This window comes from Phyllostomus hastatus, unplaced genomic scaffold (genome assembly GCF_019186645.2).
Source record: "Phyllostomus hastatus isolate PE091 unplaced genomic scaffold, TTU_PhHast_1.1 phas_contig_80, whole genome shotgun sequence".
Classification (NCBI taxonomy): domain Eukaryota; kingdom Metazoa; phylum Chordata; class Mammalia; order Chiroptera; family Phyllostomidae; genus Phyllostomus; species Phyllostomus hastatus.
Genome location: NW_025333960.1, coordinates 57035268 through 57048452, shown reverse-complemented (window position 1 = coordinate 57048452; position 13185 = coordinate 57035268). Strand labels below are relative to the sequence as shown.

Sequence of the window (13185 nt, the reverse complement as noted above, 5' to 3'; positions counted from 1 at the left end):
CTGGGGGACACGTGTTACGCAGACCGACCAGAAACCGTCCCACAGCTCAGCCAGCACAGCTGTGCGCGCGGCCCAGGACTCACACAGACCCGGGCACGCTCGGCTCTCCTGCGCGCCCAGTGGCGGGCCCCGCTCGCTCGCTGCCCGCCGACGCTCTTCCCACCGGTCACACCACCCACGAGGGCTCTTCACCAGTCACACCTTTCCCCTCCGACCAGCCTCTGCCACGGGCGTCCCCATGGCCCAGGGGACCCAGGAGGCCTGCAGAGCCCGGGCCCCCGCCTGGGGCGCAGCAGGGCTGACCGTCCGATCGCCTCGTGTGTCACCCGAGACGTCTCCGTGCAGCCGTCACCTTGCGTCTGTGCGTGTCACCCTGTGTCTGTGTCACCCTGCGTCTGTGCGTGTCACCCTGGGTCTGCATGTGACCACCCTGCGTCTGTGCGTGTCACCCTGCGTCTGTGCATGTCACCCTGCGTCTGTGCATGTCACCCTGGGTCTGTGTGTGTCACCCTGTGTCTGTGTCACCCTGCGTCTGTGCATGTCACCCTGGGTCTGCATGTGACCACCCTGCGTCTGTGCGTGTCACCCTGCGTCTGTGCATGTCACCCTGCGTCTGTGCATGTCACCCTGGGTCTGTGTGTGTCACCCTGCGTGTGTGTGTGTGTGTGTGTGTTCTGCTGTAGAACACGAAAGCCGCACAAAGGCTGGAGGCTGGATCCTGCCTGACGCGCACTTTGGAAGGTCGGCGCCCGCCCTGCTCAGGTCTGCTTTCTAACGCGGAACGGGACGACGTGGGCATCCCCCCGGGGGGCGCCCACCCCCACTGTAGACGTTCTGGGCCTCTGAAGGGGACAGCGCATCTGTCCGGATTGCTGTAAGCTGTGGAGCGGGGAAACAGTATAGCTGCCTTTCTTAAAGAAAAGGACCTGCTGCACGTTAAATAATTATGTGCTATTTTAAAAATTTACAAGAAATTGACGTGCCATTTATCTCCCGTTACAGGGAGCACTGCTGCTGTTGCAGTGACTGATGGGGTTTGGAGCCGGAGCCGGGGCCGGGGCGGCCACGACCACAGGTGCGGCCAAGTGGGCTTGTCTTACAGGAGCCGTAGCTGCCCATTTTTAACAGCCAGAGTGAGGTTCAACCGATGCCAGTCATGGCTCGGCAAAAGTGAATTATTAAATCGGTCTGCTTGTATCCTATTACGGACTTCTTATGAACACTGGATTTTATTTTGTATAATTGACAAGGGTTGACAGGAAAGGGCAGGCCTAATGACAATCAAACGGAGATCAACGGGTGTCTGTGGCACAGAGCAGAGCCGCGGCAGACGCCGACGAGGGGACTGCGGGCACGCCGTGGACGTGGCCGTGGCGCACGAGCCCGCCACGCCCTGCGATGAGCCCCCGGCACGGCAGCACACGGCCCGCGGCGGCTGCAGGGCCAACGGCTCTGAGGGAGCCGGCCGCGGCGTGTGCCGACAGGAGGAAACCCGGCATCGACTCTGCATGTGTGAGACCAGATCGTCTGCCGTCAAACTTAATTTCTGAATCATTCATATGACTTAATGACTCTGCATGAAATTTTTAAGCCGACGGCAAGATGAATAGCGCCGCAGAGAGAGCGGGGACGAGTACAGTGTCACCCGCTGCCCTCACCCCACTAACAAGTGACAGCTGAGCTATTGTAATGTGTCCCAGACACTTAAACTGTAATGTCATCATTTAGGAGGCAAGTGAAAAAGATATTGGCATTTATAAGAGATTGATGAAAATTAGTTCTCAAGCATTAATTTCTCTTAATACCGCTAAAAGAACCGTGTGCATTCAGGAGATATTTGATCTGAATTAAGAAACTGATGAAGCCATTGATTAATTGGAATTTAAGCCATCAGTCACCAGATCCATCAACAGCTTCATTTACATTCTAAACAATCAGCTGACAGCCCAACAGAACATCCCGTATTAATACACAGTCGATACGACGCCACGGGGAGACTCGCTGAGCGGCACTGACCATCGCCCGTGGGACTGCCCAGGGTCCCACTCGCCCCACAGGCCCAGGCCTCCGACGCCCCCAGGGCGACTCCTATTGTTCACGACAGGCCACGCCCCACCAGGTGTTTCTGAGCGGGAACTGAAAAGTAGCAATAACATACTATTGACAGTGCTAGTAGATACACAAAAAATCCTGGGTATGTGTACCTTTGAAAACTAGGCAAAACACTTAGAACAATTACTTGAAGTCATACAAACAGAACTGCCACCGCTAAGGGTCCTTAACTGAAAGTAATTTTATGGCACAAATTTTATACAGTGGGAGGCTTTTGGTCCACTTTACAAAGAACATAAAAATAGCATGAAACAGGTATCTGACATTTCGGTATGAGTAACTAGCAACTGTTCCTTGTAATCTGACAGAAACAAAATAAAGCTGAGGAATACAGCAGAATCACAGGCTCAAATGGTGACAAGGAGCTAACTCCTGGATTCTGGAAGAGACCTGAAACCCTGGGCGCCACCCCTCGGCGCAGCGGCAGCCCCACGGCCCGGCACAGTGCGGCGGGGAGGGGGGGGCGCCATCCACTTGGACGGAGCGCTGGTGCCGACCCAGGGGCGACGCCACGGCCCATCCCACTGGCCCGGCCCACGCTCGTCCACTCCATTCCGCTGCTGCCTTGACCACAGTGTGGTGACAGCATGGGGGGAGGCCGTCGGGAGGCCGAGAAGGAGGCCCAGGACCGCGGCCGTCGGACAGTCCCCGGCCTCGGAGTCCTCCTCTGGAGAGCGGACGCTCCTGTCGGCCGGCTGTGAAATGCTGGCTGCTCCTTGTCTCCCACCCCAACACGGCCTCTGCCGTCCACTTCCTTTGACGACTGAACCACTTCCACATTTGGGGGAGTGCTCTCAACCTCAGGCACACTCTCAGCACAGCCACTGAAAGGGCCAGTTGGGGTCGAAGCACCGTCCACACGGACAGGTTTCGGTCGTTCACGGCAACAACTGCAGTGTGTTTGCAGATGAAGGCAAACCGTAGGCAGGTGGTGTCGGCAGGAGGGCGGCATAAAGAGTCTCTGAAGGTCCCCATCGCCAGCGCTGTGTGAGAACACCAGCAGAAACTGTGCAGAGCGGCCTGTTCAGAACCCTGCAGCACAGAAACTGCGTGACAGTTCAGGCGCGTCTGTCCAGGAAGCACACCCACAGCAGCGCGGGGGGCTGCGCTCTGGCCAGAGAACTGCGGCCCCCGGCAGGCAGGGCCTGTCTGGACGGCGCCTGAGGCGGAGGCCACCCACTGGGGAGAGCGGTCCCCTGGGCGGTCTGTCAGAAGCAGTCAGGGGCCACAGCTCATCGTCACAGCCGCCGCAGGGGGCCATCAAGTCGGGGTAGACGACGGGTTCGACACAAACCTTAAAAGCCGGAACACCAAAGGACAGGAAGAGGCTTTGGGAAGCTCTGACACGCCGCTGGGACGCGGGGGCCATCTGTCCGTGTGGGGACGCCTGGCGCCCCTGGAGACCCGGGGCGAGCCGAAGCGCAGGGGAGGCCGGGCCGCGGGGCCCGGAGGACACTGCCTGTGGGAAGGAGAAGCCTGGCAGCTTGGGTCCTTCGAGAACGCTTCTCTCGCATGCCGAGTCACGGAAGGACATGCTTGGTCACGGAAGGACACGGAGCTCCGCCATCTCATCAGGCAGCTCCCAGGCCTCCGGTCACGCGAGAGCGGTGCGCCAGCCGCCCGGGAAGAGCGGAGCAGGCGGCCGCTGCGACAGGTCAAAGCCAAGGCCAAGGCTGGGCGCGGCGCATGCAGCTGTCAGCTGCCCTCCTCCAGCCTCCCGCAGGGCCGGGCCCCGCCTGACGGCGTCCGCACAGCACCGCACCGCGCAGCCGCTGCCGGTGTGTACGCCCCCACCCACCCGGGGGCGAGGCTCCCGAGCTCCGCGGGCAGCCGCTGGCTCCCTCTGCCGCCCCACGCACCACGCAGTGCCCAGCACGCAGTCAGGGCACATAAACGCCGGCTGAACTGATGAATGAAACTGCAAACGCAGAACAGCAACCAAATGTTCAGTAACACCGTTAGTTCCTTAGACAGCAGCACGGGTATGAATGAAAGCACTCATCTGACACGTGGGTTCTGAAAGGGTCCTATTTTTTAAACAAACATGCGGGAATATCACTCTTTTAAATATCAACAGTTAAATGTAATTTAGAAATTAATGAATTTAATTATTTATCATTCAAAGAAACGTTTTTATAAAATTTTCCTTTCAAAATGAAAATTGAACTGCCAAAATACCAAGTCATCAATAATGTAAATAAAAATAAAGATACCTGCTTTTTCTGAGGTCCTAAGAAATACCATGTCCGATGGAATTCTTTGATTCTGTAGAGAGTAACAGAAAATGTTAATTATCTACATGCAGGTTTATAAATTAACACAATTTCATTCCAAAGCAGAAATAGCGAATAAAAACAACTAAAATGTTAAATTAAAATTTATGTTGAAGCAACTTACATTTATAATCTGTATTAAAACAAACATTTTGATTCATGTTTCAGTTGGACCTTTAAGATTTTTTCCCACTAATGAACCATGTGACTGGTACTCAGTGATAGCTCAAAAATGGCCCCATTTCTGAGAAATGTTAACTGTTGCCATTTCTGTGGCCTCCACTGCTCCCTGACCCACTCACTACACAGCAGTTGCTGCCTTATTAAAGCACACACTCCCTGTCACACTGAATGACCTGGAGAGTGAGGTGAGCCTTCTCCCAACGCCTCATACGAAACAGAGTGTGCCGTAAATAAAACACTTAGTAAATTCTGAATGACTGAATCAATGTTCAACTGCACAACCAAAGATACACTCCATAAAATTGAGTTATTTTTCCTTTTCTGCTTTATAAAAGGAAAAAATAACTCAACGATACTATATGGCATATAAAAACTTTTATATAATACATTTTCTTAATCATTATTATTAACAATCTATCAATTGAGAAAGCTGTATCAAGATGAAAGAATACGTAATTAGAGTATCTCACATAACTGCAGGAATTCTGTTTTCTGAGACCTCCATAAGGACCCCCCACACCCGACACCCGGCACGGACTGTCTGTCTCGGTTTTGCCTGTCGGCTCAGTCTGTGCGTTCGATGCCCCGCAGGGGTGGCACCTCCCGGCACCTGTCTTTCCCTGACTGGCTCACGTCACTCAGCACGACGCCCCCCACGCTGACCCACGCGGTCGCCAAGGGCAAGACGGGGAGCGGGCCGGCAGCCGTGGAGGAGAGGCTGGCGGGGCGGAGCGAAGGAGAGAAGAAACTCCCAGACGCGGACCACGGCGCGCTGGCGTGGGGGTGGGGGTGGGGCCCAGCAGCAGGGGGCAGACGGGGTGGACGCAGACCCCGTGGGGGGTGCGCAGCGCGGCGCGCAGACGACGGGCCGTGCCACTCTGTGCCCGAGACCTGTGTGACTTGGTTGCCCAGCGCCACCCCAATTCATTCAGCAAAAAGGAAACAAATGGATTATTTGTCAGTCAGCAAGCAATAAAAAACAAATATAAGTTGTTAAGGCGGAAAAAGGATGTTGCAGAAGAAAGACACCTGCTTCTAACATGAAGAAAGAACGGCATTTACACTCTAAGGGACTCCCAGGCCAAGGAAGAAATCACAAAGACAATCAGAAAACGTTTTTAGCTACCCAGTGATAAAATTTCAGCACATCAAAATGTGTGGAACACAGCCAAAGTCAGGGAAGCCTTCAGAAGAAAATGTACACAAGCAAACGCATACACCAGAACAGGGAAGCCGAAAATACAGAGAACTGAATACCCGTTTGGAAGCAGGAAGAAAAAACAGCCAATGGACCAGAGAAAGTACACGATGTAAGCACATATAAGCACAAAAATTAATGACACAGAAAACAAATATAGAAAGAAAGTAAATATTTTTCAAATAAGCCCAACTGAGTAGTAAGGAAAAACTAATAAACTAATAAAAGATGGGCAAGCCTTACAAAAAACTATAAAATATTACCTAGAGAAATTAAATAAAACCTAAACATTATAACGTATCATGTTCCAAAACCAGAATACATGGTACTGCAAAAATGCCAAGTGCCCATAAGCTGATCTATACATTCAACAAAATCTGGCTGCGCTTTTCGGTGGGAACTGACAAGGCCCCGCGACCATGTGCAGGGAAACACGAAGGCCACGGACGACCAAGACCAACGGGAGACAGCGCCGCGCTGACAACACAGCAGGACGGCCGGACGAGGACAGCGGGGACAGCGACGCCGACCGAGGAGGCAGGGCCTCCCCGAGAGTGCGCTGCGCCCGAGAGAGGGACCCAGGCTGCGGGGGAGGGGGGACTGCAGGCAGACCGGGAGGAACCCCTGCGGGTGCGGGCAAGACCAGACGCCCGCGGTGGGGAGGGGGTGCCTGGCCCCTGCTTTGGTCGAAACAAGGTTCGTTCCAGAGGAACTGCATTTCTGAATTCAAAATCCAAATGACCGAAGTCCTGAACAGTAACACGGGAGAACATCTTCACGACACTCTGGAGAGGAGGAAGACCCCTTCCCCACCGTCAACGATGTTCTCAAAGACTGCGAACGGACCAGCGAGGGGGACTGGGTTCCAGTCGAGGACCTCTGCTCCGCACAGCACCCCGGGAGCGGAGAGAGACTGCGGCACACAGGGCTCGCCGGAAGGCCTCCGCGCCGGCAAGGAGGGAGAGCCAGCCCGGCAGAGAAGTGGCGGGAGACCCCAGCGGGCTCTTCCCAGGTCAGGAGGGTGTCCCGGACCACACGGGAGAGGACGCCCCACTTTGCCAGCTCCGGGGACATGCACCCCAGCGCCACGTCTGCTGCACACCGACCGGGTGCCAGCAGGCCCGGGAGCACCTGCGGGGCTGGGACGTGCGTGCCCCGCCCCCACACCCCACGCCGGGGCAGCACGCAGGCAGGAGCCCCCCGGACCGGCAGCACTGAGAAGCAGCCCCAACACTCAGCAGCAGCAGAACGGACAAAGGGCAGCTCACGCAGCAGCGAAGCGAAGGAACTACAGCTGCGCACGACAAAGCGGAAGGACCTCTCTCACCGCACTGGGCCGGGAAGGGCACCCACCCGGCCACACCCCCATCGCACTGAATCTTCCAGGCACCCTCGTCAAAGGTCAGCCGGCCCAAATGACGGCTTTCCTCGTGGACGGACGCTCGGCCCCGAACTTGGGCCAGTCCCTGGTCTGGATCACCAGGACTCTCTGCACGAGGGTTTGAGACAGAGAAATGCGGATACTTCAGCTCTGTTCACTTTCAAAAAATCACGTGGGCTGTTCTGGGTCCCTCGTACTTCCAAATGAACGTGAGACTCAGCTCGTCACCTGCACGGAGGTCGGCAGGACAGGTGAACAGGGCAGGGGCAGGGGCGGGGCCGGGGCGGGGGAGGGGGACAGGGCCCCTCCTGCACGTGCAGACCAGCGGAGGCGGCGACGTAACAACCCGTGAATGTGGGGCGTCCTTCCACTTACATCCTCCTCAGCACGTGTCAACAACGTTTCGTGGCTTTCAAGGGCAAGTGTTGTACTTCTGCTGTCTATTCTTGAAAGAGAATTCCATTTCATTCATAAGTACTTTACTCTTTCTGATGCCATTGCACATGAATTCTTCTCTTCATTTCATTTTCAAGCCATTACACTTCACTCCCTCATCACGTTCATTGTCTACGAGGCACTCGTAAATAACCGAAGTAACTTTAAATAATTGCTGGATACCTTTCCCTTCCCTCCCCTGGAGACTGGGAGCAGCGCGAGGGCGTCATGGACGGACGCGAGGCCCTGGGGTCGGAGTGCGAGAGTCCCCCTGCCCGTCCCCAGCCGGGCCGCCCGGGCCGCTTGACCTCTGGCCGCCACGAACGGTGAGGGCGCAGGCTGTCACGCAAAGGCTTCTGTGCCGACTCAAATGAACGCTCTTCTGCGACGAAGCCTCAACAGTTCAACTGCTGGGTCACGAAGTCTGTGTGTGTTTAGCTTTCTATCGGACTAACAAGTTTCCGGGGTGACTGTAACACTGGATACTCCCACAAGGAACGCCCAGGAGACCCCTCCTCTCCCTGGCCGCTGCTGGAGCTCGGCCCTGGCCCTGGCTTTCCCCGCAGCCACGCTGCCCGCTCCGTGGGACGCTCCGCCCGCCCCGCCCACACGCTGCCAGGCGCCAGTGACGCGGGGCGTCTCTCCATGGGCGACCTGGTGTGTCCACACCTTCTTCGGCGAAATCCTCTTCGTGTCTTCTGCCCACTTTCTAATTCGACTTTTTTTTACTACTGACTTTTAACAGTTTTACATATTCTAGATAAAAATCCTTGTCAGACACATGGTTTACAAATATTCCCTCCCACTTTCTCGCTTGTTTTTTCATGATAATTGACGAGTCTTCACAAAGCAGGGATTTTCATGTTCACGGGATGCAGCTCGTCAGATTTCACTCTGATGAGCTGTGCTTCTGGGGACAAGTCTAAGAGCTGCTTTCCCGGCCTAGATCCTGAACGTATTTTCCCCGTTTCTTCTTAAATTTTCACAGTTCTCCAGTTTATTCGAAAACCCATGATCCGTTCTCACTGGACGTTTGTACGAAGTGTGACGCCTCGCTGAGGGTGCCCTGGGTGCCCAGCTCACCCACCAGGGGAGGGCCTCTCCCCTCCCGAAGTGCGTCCCGTCCCGTGAGCGCATCTGGGCGGCCCTGTCTCTGGGCTCTCCCTGGCGTTGTCACAGGGGCCAGCCGTGTGTCCCTCGCAGGCAGGCCGTGCTCCGGACGTCCTCCGGGGAGGAGGACTTGGTTTGGGAGACGGATGCCCCCCCACTTCTCCTGCCGAGACTGCTTGCTCCTGGACACTTCCGCGCCTGGGCCTGGCCAAGTCGGTTTCGGAACAAGCTTATGCTGTTCAAAGAGCAGACGAGCCTGGCCGAGGTGCTGACAGGGAGGGGGTCGGTGCCCTGGACCAGTCGTGGGGGGCCCTGGGCAGCTGCCGCTGAGACCGCAGTGTGGCTCTGCAGGCCGTGAACAGGGCCTCCCCGCCGTGCGCGCCCCGGCGGGGTTTCCGCAGGGCGACCCAGGGCGCTGCGTCCGAGGCTCAGCTTCCACGCGCCTCCGCTGTCGCTGGCGCCAGCGTGTGGATCTCATCGCTCACCACTGCCGCGCCCCCGTCAGTCCCGGCAGGTTTCCCGCAGTGGCACGGGCTCCTCTGCACGCGGGCCCGTCACCTGTGGCCAGGGGCACTCCTGCCTCTTCCTTTCCGGCCCGAACTCCTTCTGTCTCCTCCCCCTGCCTTGGTCAGTGGCTAGAACTGCCCTCCGAGGGGAGGGTGACTGCAAGCCGCACGCCGTGGGCCCAGGCTAAAGGCGCCCGCTTGATGGACCCTTGGACTGTGGACAGGACAGGGACCCAGAACCAGGAGACCCACCCAGCCCAGCTGCCCGCAGGGCCCCGGCCACAGACACTGTGAGACGGTCAGCGTCGGTGTTCGAGGAGAACGGCATGGGAACCTGTGTGACTGCCGTCCGGCACGGCCTCTCCGCTGCCGGCGAGGGCCCCACAGGCCCGGGTGCAGACGTGCCGCACGGGGGTGTTCGCCGGGGCCCTTTGCCACGGAAAGCACCTGCAATCCCAGGAGGAGCTGAAGGTTGGCAGCCTACACGGCGCCCACGCACGTGCACGCCACACACACGAGCTGCGAATCAGGGTGCCGTCTCCCACCCGCCTCTGCAAGACCGAACACGGCCCTAGCCACCCTCGGCTGGCTGGGTGGGACGGCGGGCTGCTCCGGTCTGCAGGGGGGGGGGCACTGCCACGCTGGTGCCCGATGCCCCCCGGGGCTCGGGCCGGTGCCCTCCCCGTGGCCTGGACGCCAGCCGGCACCGAGGCTGCGCCGCGCTGCGCTGCTCTGCAGGGGCTTCTCGGCACTTGCCGTCCAGCACGTCTCAACGGTCGTCCTGGGCTTTGAACACAAGGGGTGGGGGGGGCCGTCCCGGATGGGGGCGCGGTCGGCCCCCCCACAGCCGCGCCCCAGCCCGCGCTCCCCCCTCCGGCCACCGTGAGGGTCTCCTGGCGGCCTCCCCCCACACTGACCTGCGCTGTCCCTTGCTGGCCCTTCTCACGCCCACTTCCCCTTCCGAGCACCCCTGACCTCACTGCCCACCGGGAGCGCCTCGGTGCCCCCACACCCGACCGGGCGCCGGCCCCAAGGACGGCTGTCCCGCGACTCCGCGTGCCGGCCTCCCCTGTCACAGGCAGTGTCCTGGGAGCTGAAATGCATCCGGCCAGAGGCGGACTCCGGCCCGCTCCCGTGGAAGCTGGAGAACTGGGGCAGTGCAGCAGTGAGCAGGCAACAACAGCACGTCTCGTTTCACAGACAGCACGTGGCTCCCCTCCACGCACCGAGACGTGCTTCTGCCGAACACGACGACACCACGGGAAGACCTGGGCTTCTCTTCATATGCAGCAAGTCTTACGCAGCATGGTTAAGATTCAAAACAAGTGTGTCCACTTCCTTCATCTTCACGAGTTACTCGCAATCACACTAAAAGGCAGTAATTGGCATATACGTGTCTAAAATAGATTAAAAATGCATCAACCTTTTCCACTATGATGAGGTCTCCAACTCGTATGTCTGAACTCTTAACTTGCACTTTACCTTGAAAAGAAGAAGAGGTACAATCAACTCAGGGAAACAACAGCACACCAGTTACACTTTCAGTTGATACACAACACTTCGGAAATAACTTTTGGGGGGAACGACTCTAGGTGTTTATCTCCATCTACATTTTCAAAGTAAGTATGTTGGATGAGTCACTAAAGTTAGGTTCTTAGCTGGCCCCCAAACACAAGGAGCTGCCCCAGGGAACCCCCCCCCCCCCCCGCACATGGGCGAGGGCCCCGCCCGGAAGGCTCCTCTGGCTCTGCCGCGAGTCCGGGCGTGAGCCACGTCACACGGACCAGACACTCAGCTACAGGGAGGGGCATGCGGACGGCAGGCGCGTCCCCAGCAGCGTGAGACCCCCGTGACCATGGTGCCCGGCCCGCCCGGCTTGGAGCCCAGGGGGAGGAGGACAGAGGCGGTCGGGCAGCATGACGCCCTCCCCGGCAATGTCCCGGACACAGGCCCGGACGGGGCTCAAGGGCCCGAGGCTCCGTCAGACGGGGGCGGGGTGGGGGGGGGGAGTCGACACCCTCCTGCCGGCTGCACCCCCATCACACACACTACTCACTTCTGACACCCGCCTGAGAGGAGGGCCCCGCCCCGCAGAGCAGGTGACAGGCCGCCAAGATGAGGCCCCGAGTTCCCCCTGACCCCAAGTGTCCGCCACCCCCGCCCCATCCGCGCCCTGTCTGTGTCTGGACCGGCGCCGGCCTTATGAGTCTCCACGCTCCCGCAGGCGCTTTAACACCCAGTTTACTCGGCTGGCGGGACGGAGACGAGCTCCCGGCGCGCTCCCGGCACCCCACCGCGCCCCAGACCAGACCCGCCCCGCCAGCCAGAGAGCCTGGTCGCCGGAACGCCGCCTCCTCACGGGGGGTGGCGGGGGGGGGCTGAGCTCCGGTGATGCCCAGCTGGTCCCTAAGAGCTATCTGCAGGCGTCAACAAGCTTTGCAAATGCTGTTACACTTGTCACGGTCCTCGATGACATAACACACACGGGCTAGAGGCACTTTTCATTCATGAGACAGCAACATCCTTTAGAGTCACCTGTGCAACAGGGCTTGCATTGTCTCCGTGATGGGTCAGCGTGCATCTGTTAACAGCCAGAAAGCAGCCACAACGGAACGCCTGCTCTGATCCCTTTTCCCTTGGTCACTCGGAGCTTCCTGTCCACACCCGCCCCCCCCCGCCCCCCCCCGGCCTCCACGGAGCCCCCCCCCCCCGCCAGGCACCGCTCACCTCGCTCCTGCCCCCCGCCCACGCACCGCCCCTCCCCTCGGCCTCTGCACCCCCGTCCCAGACCACCGTGCCACAAACAAGCAGTCAACACATTTTACAGTGTTCTGAAACAGAAACATACCCTTTCTTGCCTTCTTGACCAAGATTCTACATTTCTGAGAAAGTTACTATCTTTCACATAGCAGACAGAATTCAGACTCAATAGCCTTCGATCTCAGGCATTACGTAGTGACCGTTATTCGCTCCAACGCGACTGACCTGCAACTCCACGCTAAGGAACACAGTCCAAGGCAGGAGGCAGCGTGAATGAGGTTCTCCAACGTCAGTGTCCTCGCGTGGAGTGGACAGAGGGGAGGCCAGGCAGTCCGGGGCCGGGCCAGTACGACAGTCTGCCTCCCATTGGTGCTCAGGGGACACATCTCGGAGCTCACGCTCACCCTGGGGTCCGGGGCAGGCCTGCGCGTCCTCCGGGGCCCCCTTCCTGCAGTCCTGCCCCGTGAGCGGCCCGGCGGGGGGAGCAGGAAAACCGCCTGGGCCCACGCAGCGGGCCCACGGGAAGCCCCGCACCGCAACCTTTGCTGCCCCTCTGAACAGCCGCAGGGACGCGAATGGTGCGGTTGCTGCCGCCCTCTGGGCGCAGAGCCGGCGGCCGGCCCTGGAGAAATACGGACACCAGAGTGGGCAGACACGGGTGACAACAGAACGCCCCTGAATGCGACAGGCCACCACACGCACAGAACACAACCGCCCCAACCCACAGGGGCGTCGACCTGAGTGTCCGTGAAACGGGCGCGTGAGACTGGACACGGACCCAGGCCAGTCCCGAGCACAGCCGTGAGGACACCGCAGCGCACGCTTCAGTGTCTGAACCGGTACCAACTTTCCTTAGGAGCACCGTCCCACCCTGCCCCGCCCGCTGTCAGGTCCCCACGCAGGGAGGCACCCCCTGCCGGCCCTTCCCTTTCTGGTGCCCTCCTGACGAGCGAGCGGCGCGGAGCGAGGCGACAGCAGTCCTCGGCCTGCCCGAACGGCCCGGCCAGGCCTCCCCACTGTCTCCGTGCCCAGCCCCCGGGCTCCCAGCCCCCGGGCGCCCCACCGCGGTGCTGCAGGAGGGCGGGTGGCGCCTCTTTCCCGCGGGAGAGACACGCTCGCCTCGCCCGTCCTGCGGGCCGAGGTGCGGGGGCTCCCTGGGGTCAGAGGGGCCCCCCCCCGGGCCCCCTGCGGCTCGGACCGTCGGTCTGTGTGAGGAGAGCGGGCCGC

The 13185-nt window shown here is 59.1% G+C and overlaps 2 protein-coding genes across 4 annotated transcripts in view; both read right to left on the bottom strand.

Moving 5' to 3' along the window:
* Positions 1-13185, bottom strand: part of ATP9B (ATPase phospholipid transporting 9B (putative)) — a 103132-nt gene that overhangs the window by 71476 nt on the left and 18471 nt on the right. For 2 of the 3 annotated variants that reach the window (XM_045849699.1, XM_045849697.1), the window contains exon 7: positions 4326-4377. In XM_045849699.1, the coding sequence (XP_045705655.1) occupies positions 4326-4377 (52 nt within the window). Of the gene's footprint in view, positions 1-4325; positions 4378-10621; positions 10681-13185 lie in introns of all 3 variants that reach the window. The other variant, XM_045849698.1, reaches the window with a different exon arrangement.
* LOC123826017 lies at positions 1827-4092 on the bottom strand. Its single transcript, XM_045849700.1, has 2 exons — positions 3407-4092; positions 1827-3144 (listed from the first exon to the last, which is right to left on the bottom strand). The coding sequence occupies exons 1-2, from the start codon at positions 3644-3646 to the stop codon at positions 2452-2454; spliced, it is 933 nt and encodes a 310-aa protein (XP_045705656.1). The 5' UTR covers positions 3647-4092; the 3' UTR covers positions 1827-2451.

What these genes read in the sequence shown, in the direction of transcription:
- LOC123826017 (XM_045849700.1), bottom strand. Translation starts at nt 3,646, where the DNA reads ATGTCCTTCCGTGACTCGGCATGCGAGAGAAGCGTTCTCGAAGGACCC. An exon ending in TTGGTGTTCCGGCTTTTAAG is followed by an intron (nt 3,145 to 3,406) that starts GTTTGTGTCGAA and finishes TCTGTGCTGCAG; the next exon opens with GGTTCTGAACAGGCCGCTCT.